Source organism: Cannabis sativa, chromosome 6 (assembly GCF_029168945.1).
Source record: "Cannabis sativa cultivar Pink pepper isolate KNU-18-1 chromosome 6, ASM2916894v1, whole genome shotgun sequence".
Lineage (NCBI taxonomy): Eukaryota > Viridiplantae > Streptophyta > Magnoliopsida > Rosales > Cannabaceae > Cannabis > Cannabis sativa.
The window spans coordinates 70,713,903-70,735,334 of NC_083606.1; the positions used below are offsets into that span (position 1 = coordinate 70,713,903).

At 30.8% G+C, this 21,432-nt stretch overlaps 3 protein-coding genes across 5 annotated transcripts; all 3 read left to right on the plus strand.

The window, feature by feature from the left end:
* The first annotated feature begins 101 nt into the window (after positions 1-101).
* On the plus strand, positions 102-2,782 carry LOC133038910 (uncharacterized). Of its 3 annotated transcripts, none has more exons than XM_061117557.1 (5): positions 102-499; positions 733-836; positions 1,338-1,442; positions 1,832-1,957; positions 2,473-2,782. In XM_061117557.1, exons 1-4 carry the CDS (start codon positions 277-279, stop codon positions 1,889-1,891), a joined length of 492 nt encoding a protein of 163 aa, XP_060973540.1. In that variant the 5' UTR covers positions 102-276; the 3' UTR covers positions 1,892-1,957; positions 2,473-2,782. The 3 variants fall into 3 exon arrangements, 1 of the variants encoding a protein (XP_060973540.1); XR_009688504.1 differs by having other exon boundaries at positions 116-499; positions 721-836; positions 1,366-1,442; XR_009688503.1 differs by having other exon boundaries at positions 132-499; positions 721-836.
* An 809-nt stretch (positions 2,783-3,591) lies between these two features.
* Positions 3,592-5,057, plus strand: LOC133039392 (uncharacterized mitochondrial protein AtMg00810-like). The gene is made up of 2 exons (XM_061118281.1): positions 3,592-3,646; positions 4,069-5,057. The coding sequence occupies exons 1-2, from the start codon at positions 3,592-3,594 to the stop codon at positions 5,055-5,057; spliced, it is 1,044 nt and encodes a 347-aa protein (XP_060974264.1).
* A 1,979-nt stretch (positions 5,058-7,036) lies between these two features.
* LOC133038912 (uncharacterized) lies at positions 7,037-8,430 on the plus strand. Its single transcript, XM_061117559.1, has 3 exons — positions 7,037-7,224; positions 7,343-7,426; positions 7,592-8,430. Exon 3 carries the CDS (start codon positions 7,648-7,650, stop codon positions 8,359-8,361), a length of 714 nt encoding a protein of 237 aa, XP_060973542.1. The 5' UTR covers positions 7,037-7,224; positions 7,343-7,426; positions 7,592-7,647; the 3' UTR covers positions 8,362-8,430.
* Positions 8,431-21,432: the final 13,002 nt, after the last annotated feature.

A 21,432-nucleotide genomic window follows, 5' to 3' on the forward strand; every position in this document is an offset into this window, starting at 1 on the left:
CGACGCTAAAATTTAAACCGATGACAAACTTTAATTTTTTTTTAAAAAAATAAACTTTTATGCGTCATTTACTAATCGACGCTAATAATGCTTGCGTCAATTTGCAACCGACGCAACTCCATGAGCCTTTAATGAAAACAGTCGCTAATTAGTTTAGTTTTTTCACAAAATCCCTAATTCTAACTTAGACATTTCATTTTTAGAAAACCTAATATCCCATTGCTCTCTTCTCTCTCCCGCCCAAAACTCCATGAATCTCTCTTCGCCCCAAGCTCAATGAACGACTCTCTCTCGACTAGGCCAGCGGCGCACCACGGAATCTTGAAGGCCATTTCAACCCTCTCCACTCTATTTCCCTCTCTGCTGGATCTCTCTCCCCTTCGCCCTCTTCTTCGCAAACCCGTAGCCCAAACCACCACCACCAGCAGCGCAACTCGACGACCCAACCACAACAACACTTCTTTGGTGTCCTCCTCGTTGTCGGCCGCTGCTAGCAGAGGTATATATATATATAACTAGTAACAATAATTGTTTTCTTTCTTTTAAAAAAAAATTGGCAAGAATTAAAGTACCAAAACAGAGATTTTGTTGTAGCAATTCTATACCCATTCTTTCTTTTTCTGTTTCGTACGAAGATACTTCTTCCATATATATAGTTTTTTTTAATTGATTTGAAAATAAAAAAGCTCTAATTCAAAATCTATAATTATATATATATAGTTCTTTGACCAGGTTGGGCGGAGGTTGGATTGGAAGCGACGGCCTTCAGATCTTGTTCGTGGGCTACGGAACTTGGACTGGTCGGTGAACTGCTGCTAGAGGTTTTCTTCAAAACTGTAAGAACAATATGCAGGTTTTTGTTATATTTGGTTTTTAAAATTTCTTTGCTATTGAATTCACTTGTTTTTCTGTTTTTGTGTTGATTTGTTCCCCGAAAAAAGAAATTCGTGAGAAAATTGAGGTTGATTTTGAATAGATAGGAGAACTGCTTGGTGCTTTAAGGCGTTTTTGTTTGACATTTATAGAAGGAGCGTAGTTACTTTTCATATTATGTTTATTATGGTTGAGAGAAAAGCTTTTAACAAACTTGTGCTGCTTTGGGCTATGCTCGGAATGTAGGATAAAGGAAAATAACATTATATCCTTATTTTAATACTTTGCTCCATAAATTTATGTCTAGATGTTTGCCACAAAATTTCATTACCTTTTGTGGAAATAGAAAAAGAATATGAAAATTGCATTTTGTGTTAAGTTTGATATTTGTTGGTAGTACTAGTATATGGCGATTTTAAATATGTTGCTGCCTCTAATTTGTAATATGATTTTTTTTTCTTCAGGTTAATGGGGACACGTTTTTTATGACAGGAAGCTTCAATGAATTTAAGGTAGAAGACCATTCAAATGATTCTTGGGATCAACATAATGCTATGACTAGCACTGCGGTATGTGTTTCTTTATTTTTTTATTACCTGAGATGTTTCCTTCTTTTTTTTTTTTTTGGCTGAATTACCTGAGATGTTTTCTGTGCACATCACAACTTAGTAAGATCAATAACTACCGTATGTTTGTTTAATAAGAAAGATCTTGAGCAGGTGGTAGTTGAGGTCATTTTCTTTTCCCTTTAATTAGAACAAATGCAAGTGTCAAGCCATTGTTATCCCAAATGTCATGTTTTTCAATCATTTATTGAATTTTATCAACTTTGTTCAGCATAAGTTGGCAAAATTATTTATTGGGGTCTTATATAATGTTATTCAAAAGAATGACAGATTTTCTTCTCTGCAAAAAGATCCTCTTACATTGATCAAATTATACTTTTTATATATTCCAGGTAAAGAAGCTGCAAAGGGTTGTTCCTCTTAGTGCAAGAAATTTATTGGAGATCGAGTAAAGGAGTTGCACCATTCCTGCAGCTCAAACATTTTAGTGAGTCGTCATAAAGAAAATATCTCACAAGGTAATTAATTAAAGTTATATTTCTGAAATCATGTTAGTGTAGTTTGTGAGCTATATTGTTGTCTTTGAAGTCTTAACTAGAAACTTGCAAAGTAATTAACTTGTTATGAATGAAACTGATCCAATGATTTCAAGACACAATAACTCATAGTACAATTATCAAACACTTTGCAATCACACTTAATTATCACACTAAGATAATTGAATACTTGAATCATTATTGAAAAAATTATGATCGATATGAATTGAATTAAGGTGAGAATAATCTGTTTATTCGAAATTCTCTAAGAATAATGGAATAAGAACTTAGCCTAAGTGATCCGTTAGTATGCCTTATATATTTGGCTTCATAGCATACATATATAGTTGTTATTCTGTTAAATAACTTCTCTTCACAGTATTGGAGTACTTTATTACTAGTCTTAGGTCCATTTCTCTTCTTATATAAATGATGTGATTTCATATTTAAAATTTAAATTATGTATTGGCTTATATAAATTTTCTTAATTGTTGCAGAAAATTGCTCAATCTTTCATTATAAAGCATATGGCGCTACTTAGCGATACAATTTTAAATCGAGATTGGATAAGCAAAAAGGTACTTCGGATAATATCAAGAGTTATGAAAGTTAGGAGTAGGAGAACCTTTTCTAATCATACATTTGGAGGATAGGATTGTGTAATGTAAGTGCAAATTTTTACTAAGTTATGAAGGTTGGGCTTGTATACTGAAAGTATTGTTAGAAATATTTGTTATATGAACACTTTATGTAATATTACTCATGTAATTGTCTTAATTTGAATTTATCTTATTAATTTTAACTTTATATTATTATTTTTTAATAGTGAACTTTCAGTTAATAATATATATGGATATATAATATTTACTTATCTTTTATATATGGACAAAATAATATTAGTTTAGTTGTCATTTTTTTAATATATATGTGGTAATTTTTACTGTAAAAAAATATTTTGTGTACACCTAAGTGTCATTTTACAATTGACGCAAAAAATACTTGTTGCGTCGGTTGAAGATTGACGCATAGCATGTTGTGTCACTTTAAAACTGACGCAAAATGCTTTAATTTTTTGGGACATTATATTCACACCCCTAAAATTGATGTTTACACCCCATTTGTATATAAAAATTGTAATTACATATTTATCCTTTTATATAATGACCAAAATATACAACTTCAAATTCAATTTTTAGTAACTGCACTCAATTTTTTTTTTTAACTTTTTAAAAAATCTTTAAAACTAAGCATCCTTAATCGAAACTTACCTAGCAATCACTAACAAAATTTCATCAATGGTTCTTTTCTTAAAAAAACATTAACAGGAAAATCACTCACAAAAATAAATTTTCTATCTTAGAAATTATAATAATAATAATAGATTTTCTTTTGGATAGGAGTCTTCCCTTATCTTTTTTGTAAAAGAAAGAAAAAAATATTCATTCACGATCATAATTATTTTAATTTGCTGGACATTTATTCTTAATTCAATTTTTGAATGTATATATTACTAATGAAAGAGAAACCTTTACTAAATCACATGCACAAGACTGTTAATATTTGATAACCTTGCTTTAAAGCTCTCACTCTAGATATAGTTTACTTCTAATGTGATCATGGAGGACTCTTTCAAGAAAAAGAAAATGAAAAGATGGCTTCTTCAAGTTTTAGGTTAGATTTTTTATGGGGTGTACGATATATCTAAGAAAAAATTGTAGATTGTTTAAGACCTATATTTGGAATTGAATGGGGTGTAATTATAAAATGATAACAATTTAATCAAAAAATATGGGGTGCATTTAGTTTGGGGTGTGGTGATCAATTAAGGGGGTGCAAATATACTTTCCCTAATTTTTTTTATATGTTTTGCGTCGGTTATAAAATGACAAAAATAGTTTTTTGTGTCATTTTATAACCGACACAAATAAATTATAATTTGCGTCTACGGCTTATACGTCGATTTTTTAAACCGACGCAAAATCTTTATTAGTCACTTGAAAACCGACGAAAATACCCCCTTTTGTAGTAGTCCAATGCTCTTATCCAAGAAGGATCCACTCAATCCCATGCCGATTACACACTGTTTACAAAAGGCTCCCACACAACCTTTGTTGCTCTTCTTGTATATGTTGATGACATAATCCTCGCTGGTCCAAATATCAACATTCTTCAACAACTACAAACATCCCTTCAGGCCAAGTTCAAGTTAAAGACACTCGGGCCCCTCAAGTACTTCCTTGGATTTGAAATAGCCCGTGCTCAGTATGGCCTCTTCCTTTCTCAATGCAAATACACTTTGCAATTACTTGCTGATACAGGATACACTAGTAGCAAACCTGCAAAGGCACTTATGGATCCCAAAATCCGATTGACTGACCAAGAAGGAGATGTCTTGAACAATCCATCTCACTACAGACAATTAATTGGCAGATTATTATATTTGACTCTTTCACGGCCCGACATCACTTTTGTCGTGAACACTCTTAGCCAATTCATGTCTTGTCCCCGAACAACTCACCTCACAGCTCTTCATCATTTATTGCGCTACTTGAAAGGAACACCAGGCCAAGGAATATTGTATTCTTCTTCATCTTCTCTTCACCTTCAAGGTTTTTCAGACTCGGATTGGGCTACTTGTCCTATAACAAGACGGTCGACAACCGGTTTTTGCATATTCCTAGGTGACTGTCTCATATCATGGAAAACCAAGAAACAACCCACTGTCTCCAAAAGCTCTGCCAAGGCTGAATATCGCGCTTTGGCTGCCACCACAAGTGAGTTAACTTGGTTACAATATCTCCTCAAAGACTTACAAATCCCTCAACCTACACCTGCCTTCATCTATTGTGACAACCAATCTGCCATTCATATTGCCAACAACCCAACTTTTCACGAACGAACTAAACACATCGAGTTGGACTGCCATTTCGTTCGAGAAAAGATTGCACAATCTGTCATCCGCCTCATTCCTGTCAGCAGCAATCTCCAGCTTGCTGATGCGTTCACGAAGGCCCTACCCTCTACAACTCTTAATTCTCACTTATCCAAGATGGCCATACATGACATATATGGTCCATCTTGAGGGGGGGGGGGGAAACAAGAATATCAGTTAGGACTGCTGTTAGTTTAGTGCAGAGTGTTTAGATAGTTCTTTCTGTTTTTATCCTTCCGTTATTTTCTGTTGTTTGTTGGCAGTCATAACAACTTTTGGTTGTTATTCTGTTATGAGATTTTACTGCCTATAAAGGCTGATTGTATTTTTCCTCATTAGTTATTCAGATATTTTTCAATGAAAACTATACACTGCTTTTCTCATTTCCGCAACAAAATCCTACTTGAAACTTAAGTTAAAATTAATCAAAGAGACATATATATCGAAGCTAATTATATAAATGTATTGCATATACTATGTAAGATCAACTTAAGTCTTTTTTTTTCTTCAAACAACACTTTTACATAGAACCAAAAGTATCTTGAAACTTGGCCAAACTCTTTCCTTTCTCCTCAAATTGTTTATATTTCTCGAAACTTTGAAATGCCATTTTACAAGAAAAGATTCATGTGCTATATTTTAAACCAAGAAACCATAATGTCCTACATAGCTGAAGCAAAATACATTTGTTTTTTATATACAGTAAAAACACAAATGAGACACCTCATATTGAGATTATGCCAATGAAGGAGAATCAGCATCAAGGAAGGAGAGAAAGAGATCTAGGTTCAGATCTTGATAATGCTCTGCTACAGAAAAGAATCAAGGGCTAGAGATCTGAACGGAATGAGTCATTATATTCCGCTGCACCCAATGTAAGGTTTCTTAAACTTTATATGTGTTTATTTCATTGTTTTAGAATTCATATTAGGATGTAAATGAAACATACTTGTTAGTAAATCTAGATCCTGGTAAAATATTTCCAACAGTGTTGTGACTAAAAGTAAAAAAGTTGTGACTAAAAAATTTGTGGATAAAAGTAGTATTAATCACAAAAATCACAATTTGTTGTCACTACTTGTAGTCACAATACTTATTGTGACTAAAACCAAATTAGTGACAACTTGTATCCAAATATTATCACAAGTAACTTTTTGTTATAGCTAAAAGTCATTTAGTCACAAAAAAGTTGTGTTATGACTAGAAATTTTCATTAAAGGTCTTTTTTTATAGTACTATCTTAACACATATACATTAGTAGCATTAATTATTATTTTAAATTTAAAAAGTAATTTTTCAGTCTATGCTAGCTCAATATATTCTGCCACATCAAATTTGTTTTGCTTCCCCAATTAAATTTTAGATTTACATTATGTCACGGTCAGAAGTGCTAATAAGGTTGTTATTGGCTTAGTAAAACATGCTGTATAGAGAATTTTTTAATTTGATATTCACTCACTTATTTACTCTATTATTGTAAACTACTTATACATAATCGCAATAATTGTCCTTAAAAAAATTGATTTAATTACAGGTATATGGTTCTTTTTTTTTTCTAACAAAAAATAGTTTGATAATTAGGGTTATGCGTGCAAATTAATATTGTATTAGGAGAGTATTATGATCAATTTCCTATTACAGTCTCTTAACTAGGCAACTTCCGTGTGTGAAAACACAAACCAAAATATTTTTTTTTTCAATTTGTTTTTCATAAATATATGTTTGTTATAGTTACAGTATCAAGATCACTATAAATTTTGAAGAAATTTAAGTAGTTTACAGTGCTAAAAATAAGTTTGAAATATTTTAAATATGCGTGATAATCTAGAATAATATCAAAATCTATATTTTTGGTACTATAAAGTATTTCGAATGTCTTGAAAATTTAATTAATTACAAGAATGATATTACTATAACAAATATTGCCATGTGACTTAAATGTGGAAGTTTACTAAGAAATTGTATAAATAGGTTAAAATTATTATTCCCCATACATTAGAATAAAATGAAAATGGATTCCGAATTAAATTTTCATTAATATATTAATGAAAAAATAGATCATAATGGTCTAATTGTTAAAAATAATTAATGTGTTTTTTTTCCTTTATCTATGATTTTGCAAAATTAAAAAAAAAAAAGAAAAAAAATCTTGTGGCGGTTTTAAAGTGTTTACATTATAAATAGTGGGTAGAATTAGTGTTGAGAGACCATAGTAATTATTTTCATCACAAATAAACAAACACACAGTATAATAGATCAGATTAGAGAGATCACCTGCATAATTATCATCTCTAACAGCAAATAATTTCAATTCAATGTAAGTTCTCTTCTCTTCTCTACCATATATATTCTATTGCTTTCTCATTGTTAATATGATCATCACCTTAATTATATGTTAGTTAATTAAAACTTTTATTTGTTAATTATCTATATAGTTCTTGCAAATTCTTCCTTTTCAATTGTACGTGCATTCAACTTAACAATTTGCAAGTCAAGAAAATTTGGAAAATCCAAGCTAGGTATAATATTTCTTCTTAATTTATAACTTTTTCTTTTTCACATTATATATATATAGTTTTATTTATTGCATGTATTATAATTCTTTCTTAATTAATTATCCATGCATATTAATTGTCTAAATCATTTTCTTCCTATTCTTGCATTTCTTGTGGTTTGTTCATCAGTTCAAGAAAGAAGAAAATAAACAACAATCATATAATCTTTTCTTCTATTTCCATCCATGGAGATTCCAAACAACCAAGATGGCTTGAAAATAGAGTATCATCATGGTGTGTGCTTTGCTCGAAACCCGAAAACCGGAGTAATAGAACACCATCTTCCTATTCCTCAAGCTGAAAACGTTTTCGGAAATTTCTTTTATTATGATCCCCGCACCCGTGAAACTAAATTTGTCATCAATTCTGAAAAGGGTTACGAGATTATCAAACTTGGTGACCAAAATTGGAGACCTCTACAACCCGATTTCCGAAAAGGCCAACGCGTACTCATGTTCAAAGACAAAGATAGGGAGAAATTACTCTTCTTTTACGCTGTTCGAACTCCACAACAACAAGGTACTTCTGATTTAGAGATTAGTTGTTTTGATCTAAGTACTGAGGAATATGAGAACTTGAGAAATTTTCCAAGAAATATTTTCTGTGATGTAACCAAGCTCATTCCTTTCTACTGGAAATCTGATCCTGCTATTGGTGAATTGAGTAAGGAAGATGGGCTTAGGGTTTTGATAATGAAGAATGATTATAGTTGGAATGAACAAGTGATAGAGATCTCCTCAGCTTTCTTAAATTTACATTTGATTACAATGAAGTTTTTGCCTATTCATTTTGTGAAGGGTGTACTTAGGTTTCAATGCAATGATAATCAAGACTATTATTTCTTTTACAACATACGAACTGGCTCTGTTACCGGATATAGTAAAGAATTTGTAATATGAATCAACATAAGCTTTTCTTTTTCTTATTTCTATTTCTTTTCTTGATCAGAGAATATATATTCCTCATTGTAATTAATTTGTTCTTGTGTTCTTTCTAATAATAATGAATAATATATATATATATATATATTTGTATTAAGTTTTGAACTTTATTACGTTAATTGATTAAGTTCTTGTGATTTTTATTACTAGCAAGTATACGTGTAGTACTTCTTTCTTATTTACATATATATATGCATGAGATTGAATTGAGAATAAGCTTAATATGTACGTAGTGATTGTATTTGAATTTGTTGTGACTAGGGAGGACCCATGAATATTAATCTGACCTATAGCCCACTGATCAAAATATTGGATTTTAAAAAATTAAATATAAATTTTTTTAATTTAATAATTATAGATCAAAATAATAGAAAAGTCCTTATAAAATTAAATAAATATTATAATCCAGGATTAAATATATTTTTTATGATAAATAAGTTCCATCAAAATTTTAAGTCCTATTTATGACTTCATAAAAAAATGGCAAAAAGTAAAAAGTGAAACAAGACCACTTATAATGAGAACCTAATAAAGAAAGGGGATATTTTACTGACCTGTACTTCGATCAGTATTTGATCATCAAAAGCACTAATATTGTGCTAAAATTGTTGAGATCATCAGTATTTTTGAGCATATATATTCAAGTAGGTACTACGGTTTGATAAAATGTTCTCAGATTTTTGAGGTGCATACTAATCTGCAAGGCATTCGAAATGAAGCTAGATGCCGAATCTTTTTAGCCACGCGTACGTAGTATCTTAATTAATTACTTCGGGCGCTTGCAAAGGCCTTCCATGACCAATTCTCACCTTAAATGCAGAGATTGATTCAGCTTAGCGATTTGCAGTACAAAAAACTACTACTTTTAGTGACAACCTTTTAGTAACAACAAATATTTTTTGTGACTAAAAATGTAATTTTTAGTCACAACAATAAGTTACTTGTGACTAAAACATAGTATTTAGTTACATATTGTCACTAATTTAGTTTTAGTCACAACAAATATTGTGACTAAAAATACATTTAGTCATAACAATGGTAATTTTTGTGACTAATACTTTTAGCCACACACCTTTTAGTCACAATATAATAATGATAATTTACAATTAGCCACAATTTTTTTTTTTTCTTTAGTCACAAATTTTGTTGTGACTAAAAGTAAAATTTTTTGTAGTGTTGGTTGATATTAAGCAATAGCAGCCTAGCAGGGTGAGCCTCTAAAAGGTTACATATATTTTTTTCTCTTTCAATATATATTTTTTTTTTAGAAATAATATCTTAAATATTTTAAAGGAAAACTTACAAAAATACTAGATTTTGACCCAATTTTTACAAAAATACTGCCACACGGCAAAAATAACTTTTATACTACCTTGGGACTTTTTTTTTTTTATACTGTAAACACCGAAAATAACATCAGACAGACAGAACCACCACAATAACATCAGAACAAACAAAAAACAACCATTAAATCCTGTAGCAGAAACATTAAAATCGTTAATATTAGGGCTGCCATGGTTTTTCTAATGTTGTTTTTGGGTTGTTCCACTATTGTTTCGTATGTTTAACAAATGTTGGTTTTAAATTACATATGTTAAACCAACCGCTAAATATTTATATGACGTAACTAGAATGAAAGAATCATGTGGACAGTAATAGATACCTTCCATTAAAGTGGTGAACTCTAGAAGACCAAAAAAAAAAAGAGGATAGAAGCTGGCTGGGGAAAAAAAACAACATAACAAATGCAGTAAATGTGGAAAGCTGAGGCAAAACAAGAGAACATACAGGAGGAGACATTAAAAATGAAAAGAAGGAGAACAACTAAAAAACAACAGTAGTAGTGGAACAACAAAAGAAAATTGAACATATATTGAAGTATATGATACTGAAGAAATAACTTACATACAAATTTTATTATTTTTCTATTGCTATTAAAAATAGAGCAGTATAATAATATTTTAAAAAAATGAGATAAAAAATGAAAGAAAACAACAGTAAAACAACATTAAAACAATAACAAAATAAACCATAAGAGTCATCAAACGATACAAACCACTCACAAAACCGGAGCTAACTATAACCCCAAAAAAGAAAAAAAAAACATAATTAGTAAAAACAACAAAAACTCAGTAAATTTTATGTTATTCTAGAAAAAATAAATAAAGAAAAAAGAGATTTTTTTTACTTAGAAAGTTTGAGTTGTCTATTGTTCTTCTTCTTCCTCTGTATTGTTCTTCTTGAAGATATTCTCACGGGATAGGCTCTCTGTTTATAGGTCTCTCTCTCTCTCTCTCTCTCTCTCTCTCTCTCTCTCTCTCTCTCTCTCTCTCTCTCTCTCTCTCTCTCTCTCTCTCTCTCTCTCTCTCTCTCTCTCTCTCACATCAAGCACATCTTGAGAGCTAAAGTTCAAACGAGTGTATGGATTTGTAAACAAAAAAAAAATAAAGAAGAACATGAAGAAGAAGATGAACATGGGAGAGAGATTAAGATGATAAAAAAATATATGAAATAAAATGGGGTAACGTGTGATTATAAAACAAATATAATATATAATTTTTTTTATTTGTCACTTTTTTTAAAAAAAAAAATGTGAGCTGCCATGATTTGACCATGAGCATCACAACAACAACTTTTTAAAAAAATTAATTAATAAAAAAATAGAGAAAGGCATGCAAAATGACAAGTGGCAGCATGGGCAGTATAAATGTACATTATTTTTGTAATTTCTATCTTATGGCAGTATAAAAATAATAAAATGCCAAAATACAATATACCATGTAAAAACCCTATTGTAAATGATAAATTATATAGAAATTTTCCTTTTAGTTCACAAGGAGCAATTTTATTTTTATTTTTTTTTTTAAAAAAAGACTAATGGGCCTTTACTATCCGTTCTAAAAGAGACAATTACATTGTATATCTACTTTATTTTATTTGTTTAAATTGTTATCTTTATTTTTATATTCTTTAAGATATACCAACTTTTATAGATGATGTCTCCATTATACCAGTTAATATAAATTATGTGCTAGACTTAAGTGTAGGGTGAGAGTATATTAGGCAACACGGTATTAATTAATAAAATGTAATATAAAAGTATTTTTGATTGATGGATACAAAAAAAGAGTATTTCTCAACATATCCCGTTTTACAAGCTCACAAAGAGTAGTTTGCTTTTTTTTTTCTTCTTAAAACAAAGAGTGATAGGCTGAAGCCTGTTAGGCTATTTTTAGCTTACGTTTGGGGTCACTTTTTAAAGTTATTTTCCTTCTTTATATATTATTATATTTGGAATATATCAATTGATCAAATTTCGGAAAACAACAATCTATAGAATAGAGAAAATTCTGCAAGAAAATAAAGCTGAAACTTCAAGCCTTAATTTGACTATGTTTTGATCAGATTTTGGAAAAAGTCAAAACATAATAGTTTTAGATTTCTTTTTCTTCTTTCTAACGCATCTTGAATCAACTCATTTGGAGTTGGTATGTGAAAGTTATGTACATTTTACTGAAAGATGCTGAAGCTGTCAAATTTGCTTCAGTAGTCGCGACCACCATTTTCCATGGTTGCGACCCTTTTTCATGGTCGCGACCATGGTCGCGAATAGGAGGCCAGGAAGCGAGCTTATTTTTCTATTTTGCCTATGGTCGTGACTAGGCTTTATGTAGTCGCGACCAGGGGCGAAATACGAGATTTTTGGCAAGTTTTTGACTTTCACCATTCAGAGTTTAGAAGCCCTAATTCCTATATAAAGGGTTGCGTGTTTTAGAGGCAAGGGGGGGGGGGGGGCAGAAATAAAACCCTAGAGATGGAGGAGGCGAAGGAAGCAATTGTGGCGGCCCGGAGGAAGATCACCAACTAGTTCTTTCTTCCCCTTTTTATGTCTTTATGTTAATTTTTGTTTCAATTTTTATGGATGTGAACATGAGCTTTTTAAACTAAATTCCCAATTGAGGGATATGATGAATGTTAGATGATGTTTCTTTATTTCAGTTAATGTGATTATTAGTTTTTGTTCCCTATATTGTGTGATTTGTTCTTATATGTTTTAATTACATATTTCAGACTGGTCATCTTGAATGTGATTTATGATCCTAATATGAAATCTGAGAAGTGAATATTAGGAATGCTCTAATAGGACAAACATAAGTTTTGATGTAAAACGAGAGTACTTACATAGCTTATGTGATTTTTAGATTCTGAATTTAATGCAAGTTATATGTTAATTTACTTCAGAGATGCACACTACAACAAAAGGAATTTTTTATCCCACTTTTTACATTTGAAAATATAAAAAGTCGGATAAAAATTTTTGATCCCACTTTTACATTTGGAACCTTAAATAAAAGATAGGAACAAGGGCCTTGTTTGGCAATCGCACAAAAAAAGGTGTTGGAAAAGAAATTTTTATGCAATTGCCAAACGCAACCTTAGCATTTTAAGTGAGACTTTTTATTCCGGTTTTTATGTAAAAATCAGGATAAAAGGTCCCACCCTATTTTTTTTTTTTATAGCTGCGCATATATAAAGAACATTTAGGTTTAGGGTTTCATTTATGCTGTCTCTTCCGCCGCTCTCTCTCTTTCTCCAGCTTGTAAGGCTCTCTCTATCACTCCGTGTTCTTTCTCTGCTGCTCTCTCTCCTTTCAATGCCCTCTATTCCTTCGTTCTCTCTCTCTCTCTCTCTCTCTCTCTCTCTCTCTCTCTCTCTCTCTCTCTCTCTCTCTCTCTCTCTCTCTCTCTCTCTCTCTCTCTCTCTCTCTCTCTCTCTCTTCCACTGCATGAAGGACCAACTCGTCCAGCCGCCTTTCTCCAGCTACAGACGACCCAACGGAGGGCAAATCTGAGCCCCATACCCTTAAAAACCTTAAGGTATTTTTTTTTATCTTGTTCTTATTATTTTTTTTTTTGCTAAAACTCCAATTCTCAGTCATCATGATCTCTCTCCTTCTTTCTTTTCTTAAGTTGACAGAGTTGTTTTGTGCAGTGACGGAACCAGAATTTTTATTTTTTGGGGGCTTATTTATCAATGAAAAATATTTATACCTATATTATAATCACTCTTATTATATTTATTTAATTTTGTGGGGGCTTTTCTACTATTTTAACCTATAATTATCAAATTAAAAAAAATTTACATTTAAATTTTTTAAAGATAATATTTTTGTTAGTGGGGGCTATAGCCCCCACATTAATACACGTGTGTCCGTCACTGGTTCTGTCGCCATTCAACGGCCACGGTGCTTCTAGGTTCATGGCGTTTCGGGGTGCACGAAGCTTCGTAATTGGTTGTCCTTGATGAGTTTTTTTTTTTTTTTTTTTTTTTTTTTTTTTGTGTTGACCCTTGATGGTGTATTAATTTGTATATTTTGATGTAAATATTTGGAATCTAATTGTAAAAATTGTTTCAAGGAACTAATATAATTTTTTTGGGTTTATTTTTTTTGATTTTATTTTTTACTTTTAATCCCGGTTATTTCATAAAAACAGGGATAAAAAGTCCCCCTTTTATCCCGGTTTTTATGAAATAACGGGGATAAAAAGTCCCCCTTAGATCCCTGTTGTTAAAAACTTTTTATCCCACTGACATATATCCCGATTTTTATTTTAGCGAAAATAGGGATAAAAGGCCTTAAAAACCGGGATTAAAAGCCTTTGTTTATAGTAGTAGTGACAAATAGATAATATATGATTTAGGACAGTATAATGATCTGAGAAGAGTTAGGGTTAATTTGATAATCTGTCATCACCAAAAGGGATAGAATTAATAATTAACATTAACAATTGAGAAACTAAACTAACAGGATTCATATTCCTAAATACTCATCCTTAATTAATTACACTTTTTATTATTATTTTCCTGCTTTTCAATTTTTAGTTATTTAATTATTCAACCTTATTATTGATTCTACCAAATAGAAATAAGAATTCAATTGATTGGTACTGAGCTACAGTCCTCTTGAGAACGATCTCACTTACCTTAGTATTACTTCTTAAAATGATACGTATACTTGCGTGTTGGATTTATCACAACAAAACCCTTATTAAACCCTCTCCAACCCTAGATAATATCACTACAATAAAAAAATTATTAGAGTTTACTACAAGAAATGTCACTTTACCAGCACAGTTCGCTACTGCGCTGGTAAAAGTAATTTTACGAGCACATTTCGCAAACTGCGCGGGCAAAAAGGTCAAAGTTTTACCAACGCATATTTACAATGGCTAAAATCTAACTTTTACCAGCGCATAGAAAAGTCATTTTTGCCAGCGCTTTTCATTTTGTGCTGGCAAAAGTTCTAATACCAACGTTGATTTGCTAACCCCTTTTGCCAACACATCAGAAGTAAATTCCATTTTACCAGCGCAATACCAAACTTTTGCTAGCACAAAAATGTGTTGGCAAAAGTGACATTTCTTATAGTGGTTTGAATTATGTAAAAGCACCATTAGAGGAATACATAAAAGATATTGAACCTGTAATTGAAGATCAAGACCCCTTTGAAGTGGTTTTAACTGAAAATTTGGGTACATTTGATGCTTGCTCGACAAGTGATGATTTTGATTTGGTGACTGAAGCAACACCCATTCTCAGTGAAGAAGTTATTAAACACCAATTTCAGTTAATGTTGTGGATATATAGTCATGAGCAAAGCGGGAAAGATGTGTCATTGGAGGGTGAATCACTTATAGCATGTTGATTTGAGTTCGTCAACGCTATCATATTATGAAATGTCAATGGATCCTTATTTTTCATTAATGCCACCTGGACCATATTACATCCTCTACAAGCTACCAACAGTTTGTCTCCAAGCTCATCATTCAAAGTCTTGTGTTGTTGGTGCTGCTTTTGGATCAAATTCATATCATGCCAAGCTTGAGGACATTTACAATAAAAACTTTCAAGTTGTCTTGCATTACGTTTATTATGGGCGTCAACCGCTTGTTGATGTGGCATAGTTTTTAGGTAATTTAATTTCTCTTCTCTAGCCTTTGGTGTCCCATTAGGAACAATGCGACAATCAAGTTTGGGGGTGAACTTATTTTTTTTTTTAGTTTTTGTCTTAATTGTGTGTCTTTTTAAGTTTATTTTAGTGTCATGGTAAGCCTTAGTGATTGAAGAAATACAATTCGATATTACTTAATTGATTAAACTTGTTAATACTGTGTACTTGATTTGATTATTTTTGTGCTTAACATTGGTGCTTGTTGGAAAGTTGAATATGACTGGTAAATGTAAATAATTGGACTTTGTTATACATGATTGACTAGGGTTAAAGGATTGATAAGTCTAATTGGATAGAACTTTCATTAATTACCTTTGACGCAAAATTCTTGGTGATGTGTGCTTTGAAAAATAATTTAAGTAACTTTTTTGGAATGTTTGTGTATTTCAAGCCAACCTTGTAGTCTTAATTCTAATTTACCCTTTTTGAGCATCGACTTGTTATTTTTTGTTTTACACATACTTTGAGCTAAAAAATAAATTCGTTATCATCTATCTCTGTCCGTAACTATACCATTAGTGGATCTAAATTTTGGGGGATTTTAATGGTGGAAAGTTTATGTTATGTTTTGTAAAAAATAAAGATATTATTGAGAGAATTTCAAAATAAAAGTTATTTGCAATAACTCGGAAAAAAAATAAGAGAAAAATAAAATTTTTGCAAATACATTGTCATAAAAATATAACTAAAAAAAAAGAGTTGTTGCAAGGTTATCAAAGAGAAGGTTATTTTATGTACTTAATTAGAAGAAAAAAAGAAGGAATATCAGGATGCATGTGTGAAAATTGTAGGGTGATTTGATTGGAGAAGCTTAATATATGTGAGCCTAAATGACGTTTTTCATCTACTTTGACCTAAACCTAAATATTCAAACATGTTTTAGTCTTTTTGATGTCAAAGTATATGTTGTTGATATTAGTAGAAGGCTGAATGATGGAAGCTTATTGATAATTGGTTTGTGGATTCATTGGATTGAGTTGAGTATATATATAGTAATTTCTAATTGTTACTTAACATTTATGAGTTATATAATTTCTTCCAAATTGAGTGCAAGAGTTGGTATATGGAGTAATCAGATTGAAAAGATGATTTACAATTGAACTTTGTGAGTGATAGCAGTGTGGTGTGAATATAAGTTAACGCTTAATTTGTTTGTCTGTGTTCATTTGCTTTTAGTTTAGTGTCAATCTTTACTCGAGGGCGAGTAAATGTTAAGTTTGGAGAAGTTTAATAGGCTAATTTAGGTACATTTTATAAAGTATTTTGGAGGTATGTTTCAGTTGATTATATTTATTTTGTGAAAAATTATGATTGTTTTCTACTTATTTTAAATTGAAATGGTAAAATTCATAATATAAATCGAAAATGAGATGCAACATGTTAAATGAGATGAATTTATCATGGAATTTGAAGTTCTAAAATATAATAAGTGAAAAAATCTATGTTTCGGATGCTTAACACGCTCTGTTTGTCATCAAAAATTAATTATGAAGCTTCAAGCTAATTCTTTACTATGATACATTGATTTTCAGGACAAATGTTATGAATAAAAATTCTAGATCTCTCTTTTAGCTTTCTAAAACATCTTTAATCGTCTAATTTGGAGAAATATATCAAACGAATTATGGCCAAAATGTTATTGGTCGTTGCACTAGAAGCTTCCTGCCCAAAAAACCAAGTTCTTGGGTCGTGGGACTAAAAGGGCCATTTAATGTTGCAGCATGCCTATTTTAGAGGCCGAGTAGGATATATTTAAACCCTAATTTACAAGGAGAAAGGGGGCTTTTGATGGGAACTTTTACGATGACAAAAATAGATAGAGGAAGCGACCTTGGAGAATACAACTATTGATCTTCAAAGAGTTTTTTCTTCTATCTTTAATTTCATGTTTCTAATTAGTCTTTATCAACTCACAATTACAATGAGTAGTTAAACTTTTAATTAGGGTTGTTAATGGATATTAATTGAAACTTTTGTATGGTTTTAGTATAATTTCTTCCCCAATTTTTTATGTGCATCTATTTCATTCATGTTTAATGCTTTTAATTGCCTGATCACCAATTAATTGTTGATGATTTTAATGCACAATTGGAGAAGTGAGTATTGATTATGCTATAGTAAAATAGACGCAGATTTTTGGACGAACGTACCTATATGGTCTGTGTAGCATTTCAAATTTTTATGCTTAATGTCTTCTATATGTTTAAATTTATCATGAAAATATAAAAAGTTTACATATAGGTTGATATTTATATGTCCTAACCCGAATATAAGTTTCTTTAGTAAATCTGCTATCACATGAAAATTAGAATTTAAAATTAAATTATATTAAACCATAGAAAGTAGATTTAATTGAAGTTAATCACCCTAAGCTTTGATCATTGTTATTCTCTTTTTAATTATTTTTTTTCAGTAGAATTTAAACCTTTTTCGTTATTATTATTGTCACCAAATAGAATTTAGGAATTTAATTGTTTGGCAATTAACTGCAGTCTTTGTGGGAATGATACTTATCATTATATTGTTTGATTTGACTACGTATACTTGCGTATTCCACAACAATATATTAATCTTCAATTTTTTTTTAATTAATATCTGAAACGATCCGAGAAATAAAAAGTATTGGGGTATGTTAGGGCAGGGCGGGGCGGCGACTCAAATAAAACTTGATTGTCACGCGTTGGTGCTGCCCGTCAGCAAGGCCGACCCAAACATTTTGGGGGCCTTCTACAAAAGATTAAAATTGGGCCTTTTATAAAAAAAAAAAAATGATGTACATTAAGATCACAATTTTAAAACTAGTTTTCCGTTTCTTTTCTTTTTTTTTTTAAAGATATGTTTCTAAGCTTTTAATTATAAATTTTTTTATGTATAATAATAATAAAAAATACTTTCCCTTTCAAATAAAAAAAAATGGCCCTTATAAAAGGGTTAATTTCACCAATGCACAAAAGCAATAAAAAAATAACAAAAATACGGTTTCACGGAATTTTAAACATTTTTATGATTTTTTTGATTTTATTTACATAAAATACGGTCTTTTTATGTTGAAATTTTGTTCATTTGTTGTTAATATTTTGTTATATGTATGTTATTTTTTGTTGTTTTTTTGTTGTTATTTTGATGTTATTTTCATGTTACTTTTATGTTGTTTTCTTGTTGATTTTATGTTGTTTTCGTGTTATTTTTTGGAAAACCGTAAAAATGTAAAAAAATATTCTTTGAACGTAAAAATGTAAATATTTTACAAAAAATGGTGTCTTATGTAATTATTCCCTTGTAAAATGGGGGGTTTGTGCAATGGCCCAAAGCTGCCCAAAGCTTGGGCCGACGTTGCCCGTCAGGGTGGGCTCTCGACCCGCAAAAATATTCCAGCTTTCCATGCATAAGATTGGTGCTTATTTGTGTGTTCTTAAATCAAATTTGATATATGAAAATATTCATTTAGCTAGGTGATAGAACTTATTTGGAAAAAATATCTTATGAACAATATTGGGAATTCTAGTCAACCCTAATGCGTTTTGCTAAAATTAATGCTTAACATCTAAGCAGTTTTTGACATAAAGGAATTTAGCTATTCAAATCTACTTTTCTGTTGATAACTCTTTCTTTAGTTGTCATTCATTTCGCTAGTAATTTTTTTTTTTTTTTTTTAAAAGGCGTTTATATCATAGATTCACAAATAGTTAGACTTCTCGGTCATTACAAAAAAGGGTTTCAGGGACAAATTCAACCGGGAGAGCCCCAAAAGTCTGATGGGTAAAAGCCCACCTAGCCACATTATGAGCGGCAAAGTTACAAGATCTACTGATAAAAGAAAAACTACAACTACTAAAAGAGTGGGATGACTTAGTACAAAAGGAGATGTAGTTATCTATTGCCCAACGAGACCCCTTCCCATTGATGGCGTCGATAACCACTCTCAAGTTACTCTTGAACATATAATTGTTTTGTTTATTTTATTTTAGTTTGTGTTTACACATTTTAAATTGTTAAATAATTAATTTTACACTAAATTTTACTTGCAATCCCAATAACAGAATCTTACTCATATAGGTAATAATCTTACTCATACAGTTACATTACCTACTTTTGTGATTATATATATTAATTTTCATACCAATAGTTCCTGACTCGAATAATATGGATGAAGCATAAAGAAACATTACAAAAAATTGCTACTTTATTAGTGACAACTTTTTAGTAATAATATAATTTTTTTGTGACTTAATGTGATTTTTAATCACAATAAAATGTTACTTGTGACTAAAACATAGTATTTAGTTACAAGTTGTCACTAATTTAGTTTTAGTCACAACAAGTATTATGACTAAAAATACATTTAGTCACAACAAGTTGTAATTTTTGGGACTAATACTTTTAGTCACACGGACCTTTTAGTCACAACATAGGAAAAATAATTTATAATTAGTCACAATTTTTTTTAACTTTTAGTCACAAATTTTGTTGTGACTAAGAGTAAAAAATTTTGTAGTAAAAAGTGCCCAATGACATCAAGGATATGACCCGAATGAGTGAGTGCATCCAAATGCAAAACAAGCTAGAGCCATGCTTGTCTAAGTCTATGTATGTAAGTGCTTTGATGTAGTGCTTTTTTCTCACATTTTGCGTTCTGGGAATGTGATGGCCGATGCCTTGGCGGGTTGGTCTCGGTGTGCTAAGGTGCTTTCGGTGGGTTGTTTAAGGGATGTGGCCCCTTTGTGGCTACTAGTTTGATGTAGTTAATTTGTTTCTTGTTTTTCAATAAAGCACAGTTAATAATTAAAAAAAAAAAAAAAAAGCTGGAGCCATGCATTGACAGACAACAATACAAATAAGCAAAACACCCATAAACAACAAAACATAATAAATAATAGAAGAAGTGTACATGTTACATGTAATAAAAAGCAATAGATCATTTATAGAAATATATAAAATTATTGTAGGTCACCACTGCCCATCACATGTTGTTGTCTAATTATCTCTACTTTATTCTTCTCTAAAAAAGCAAAGAAAAAAAAAAAGTAATCTGTACTATTTGGGGCCTTAGGAAAACTAAATAATTGATATTACTAAAAATAATTACATTCCAATATTTCTCATACCCCAATAAAATTGAGTGTAATTACTGAGAGTTTTTATTATATTTATTTTATAGAATATATATATTATTATTTTTTTTTTTTTGCAATAATTCTTCCTTTCTATATTCTATAATGTATACAATAAAAATAAAATATATTTTAAATCATTTAACTTAAAAAAAAAATAATGGATGTTAAGCTCTATTAAAATTAGTTGGCCGACCAACAAGACAATGTCTCAAAATAAGTAAATAAAAAACTTATAAAATTAAATTCTCTCAGCCTTATAGTCCTTGTTTAAAAAAACAAAAATCTTGGCAAAGAATAGAATAAAAGCTAAGCCTTCTTCTCGAGAAACTTAAACATATCTTCGTCTTCCTATCCCCAAGCAGCGGGGCAAGAAACGAGTTGCTTCAGACGTCGAGGCTTCCTCCAAGCAAATCAAGGCTTCATGGAAGAAGACGAGGACAAAGGAAAAGTATTGCGGAAGAGAGAATTGATGAAATTCATATTCTGTATTGATTGAGATTAATTACAAAGACCAGGAGAAATAGAATATATACAGACCAAAGATATTGGTCAGTAAGCATAACAGACTTACCGACTTAACTGACACATAGTAACAGAAGAAATAACGAACTAAACTAACTGTGCAAGTGTGTGAAACACGTGATAGAAATATAGAGCAGAACCAGGATTACAATAGGACTATGAAACTTAATACCCCCCCCCTCAAGATGGACTGTACACATTATGGACAGACATTTTGCTAATATGAGACATCAAGATGGTGGAAGCAAGAGGTTTTGTAAATGCATCAGCAAGTTGTAAGTTGCTATTCACGGGACTGAGGCGAATTTTTGAATGATGAATTTTTTCTCTGATGAAGTGGCAGTCAAGCTCTATATGTTTAGTTCTTTCGTGGAATGTTGG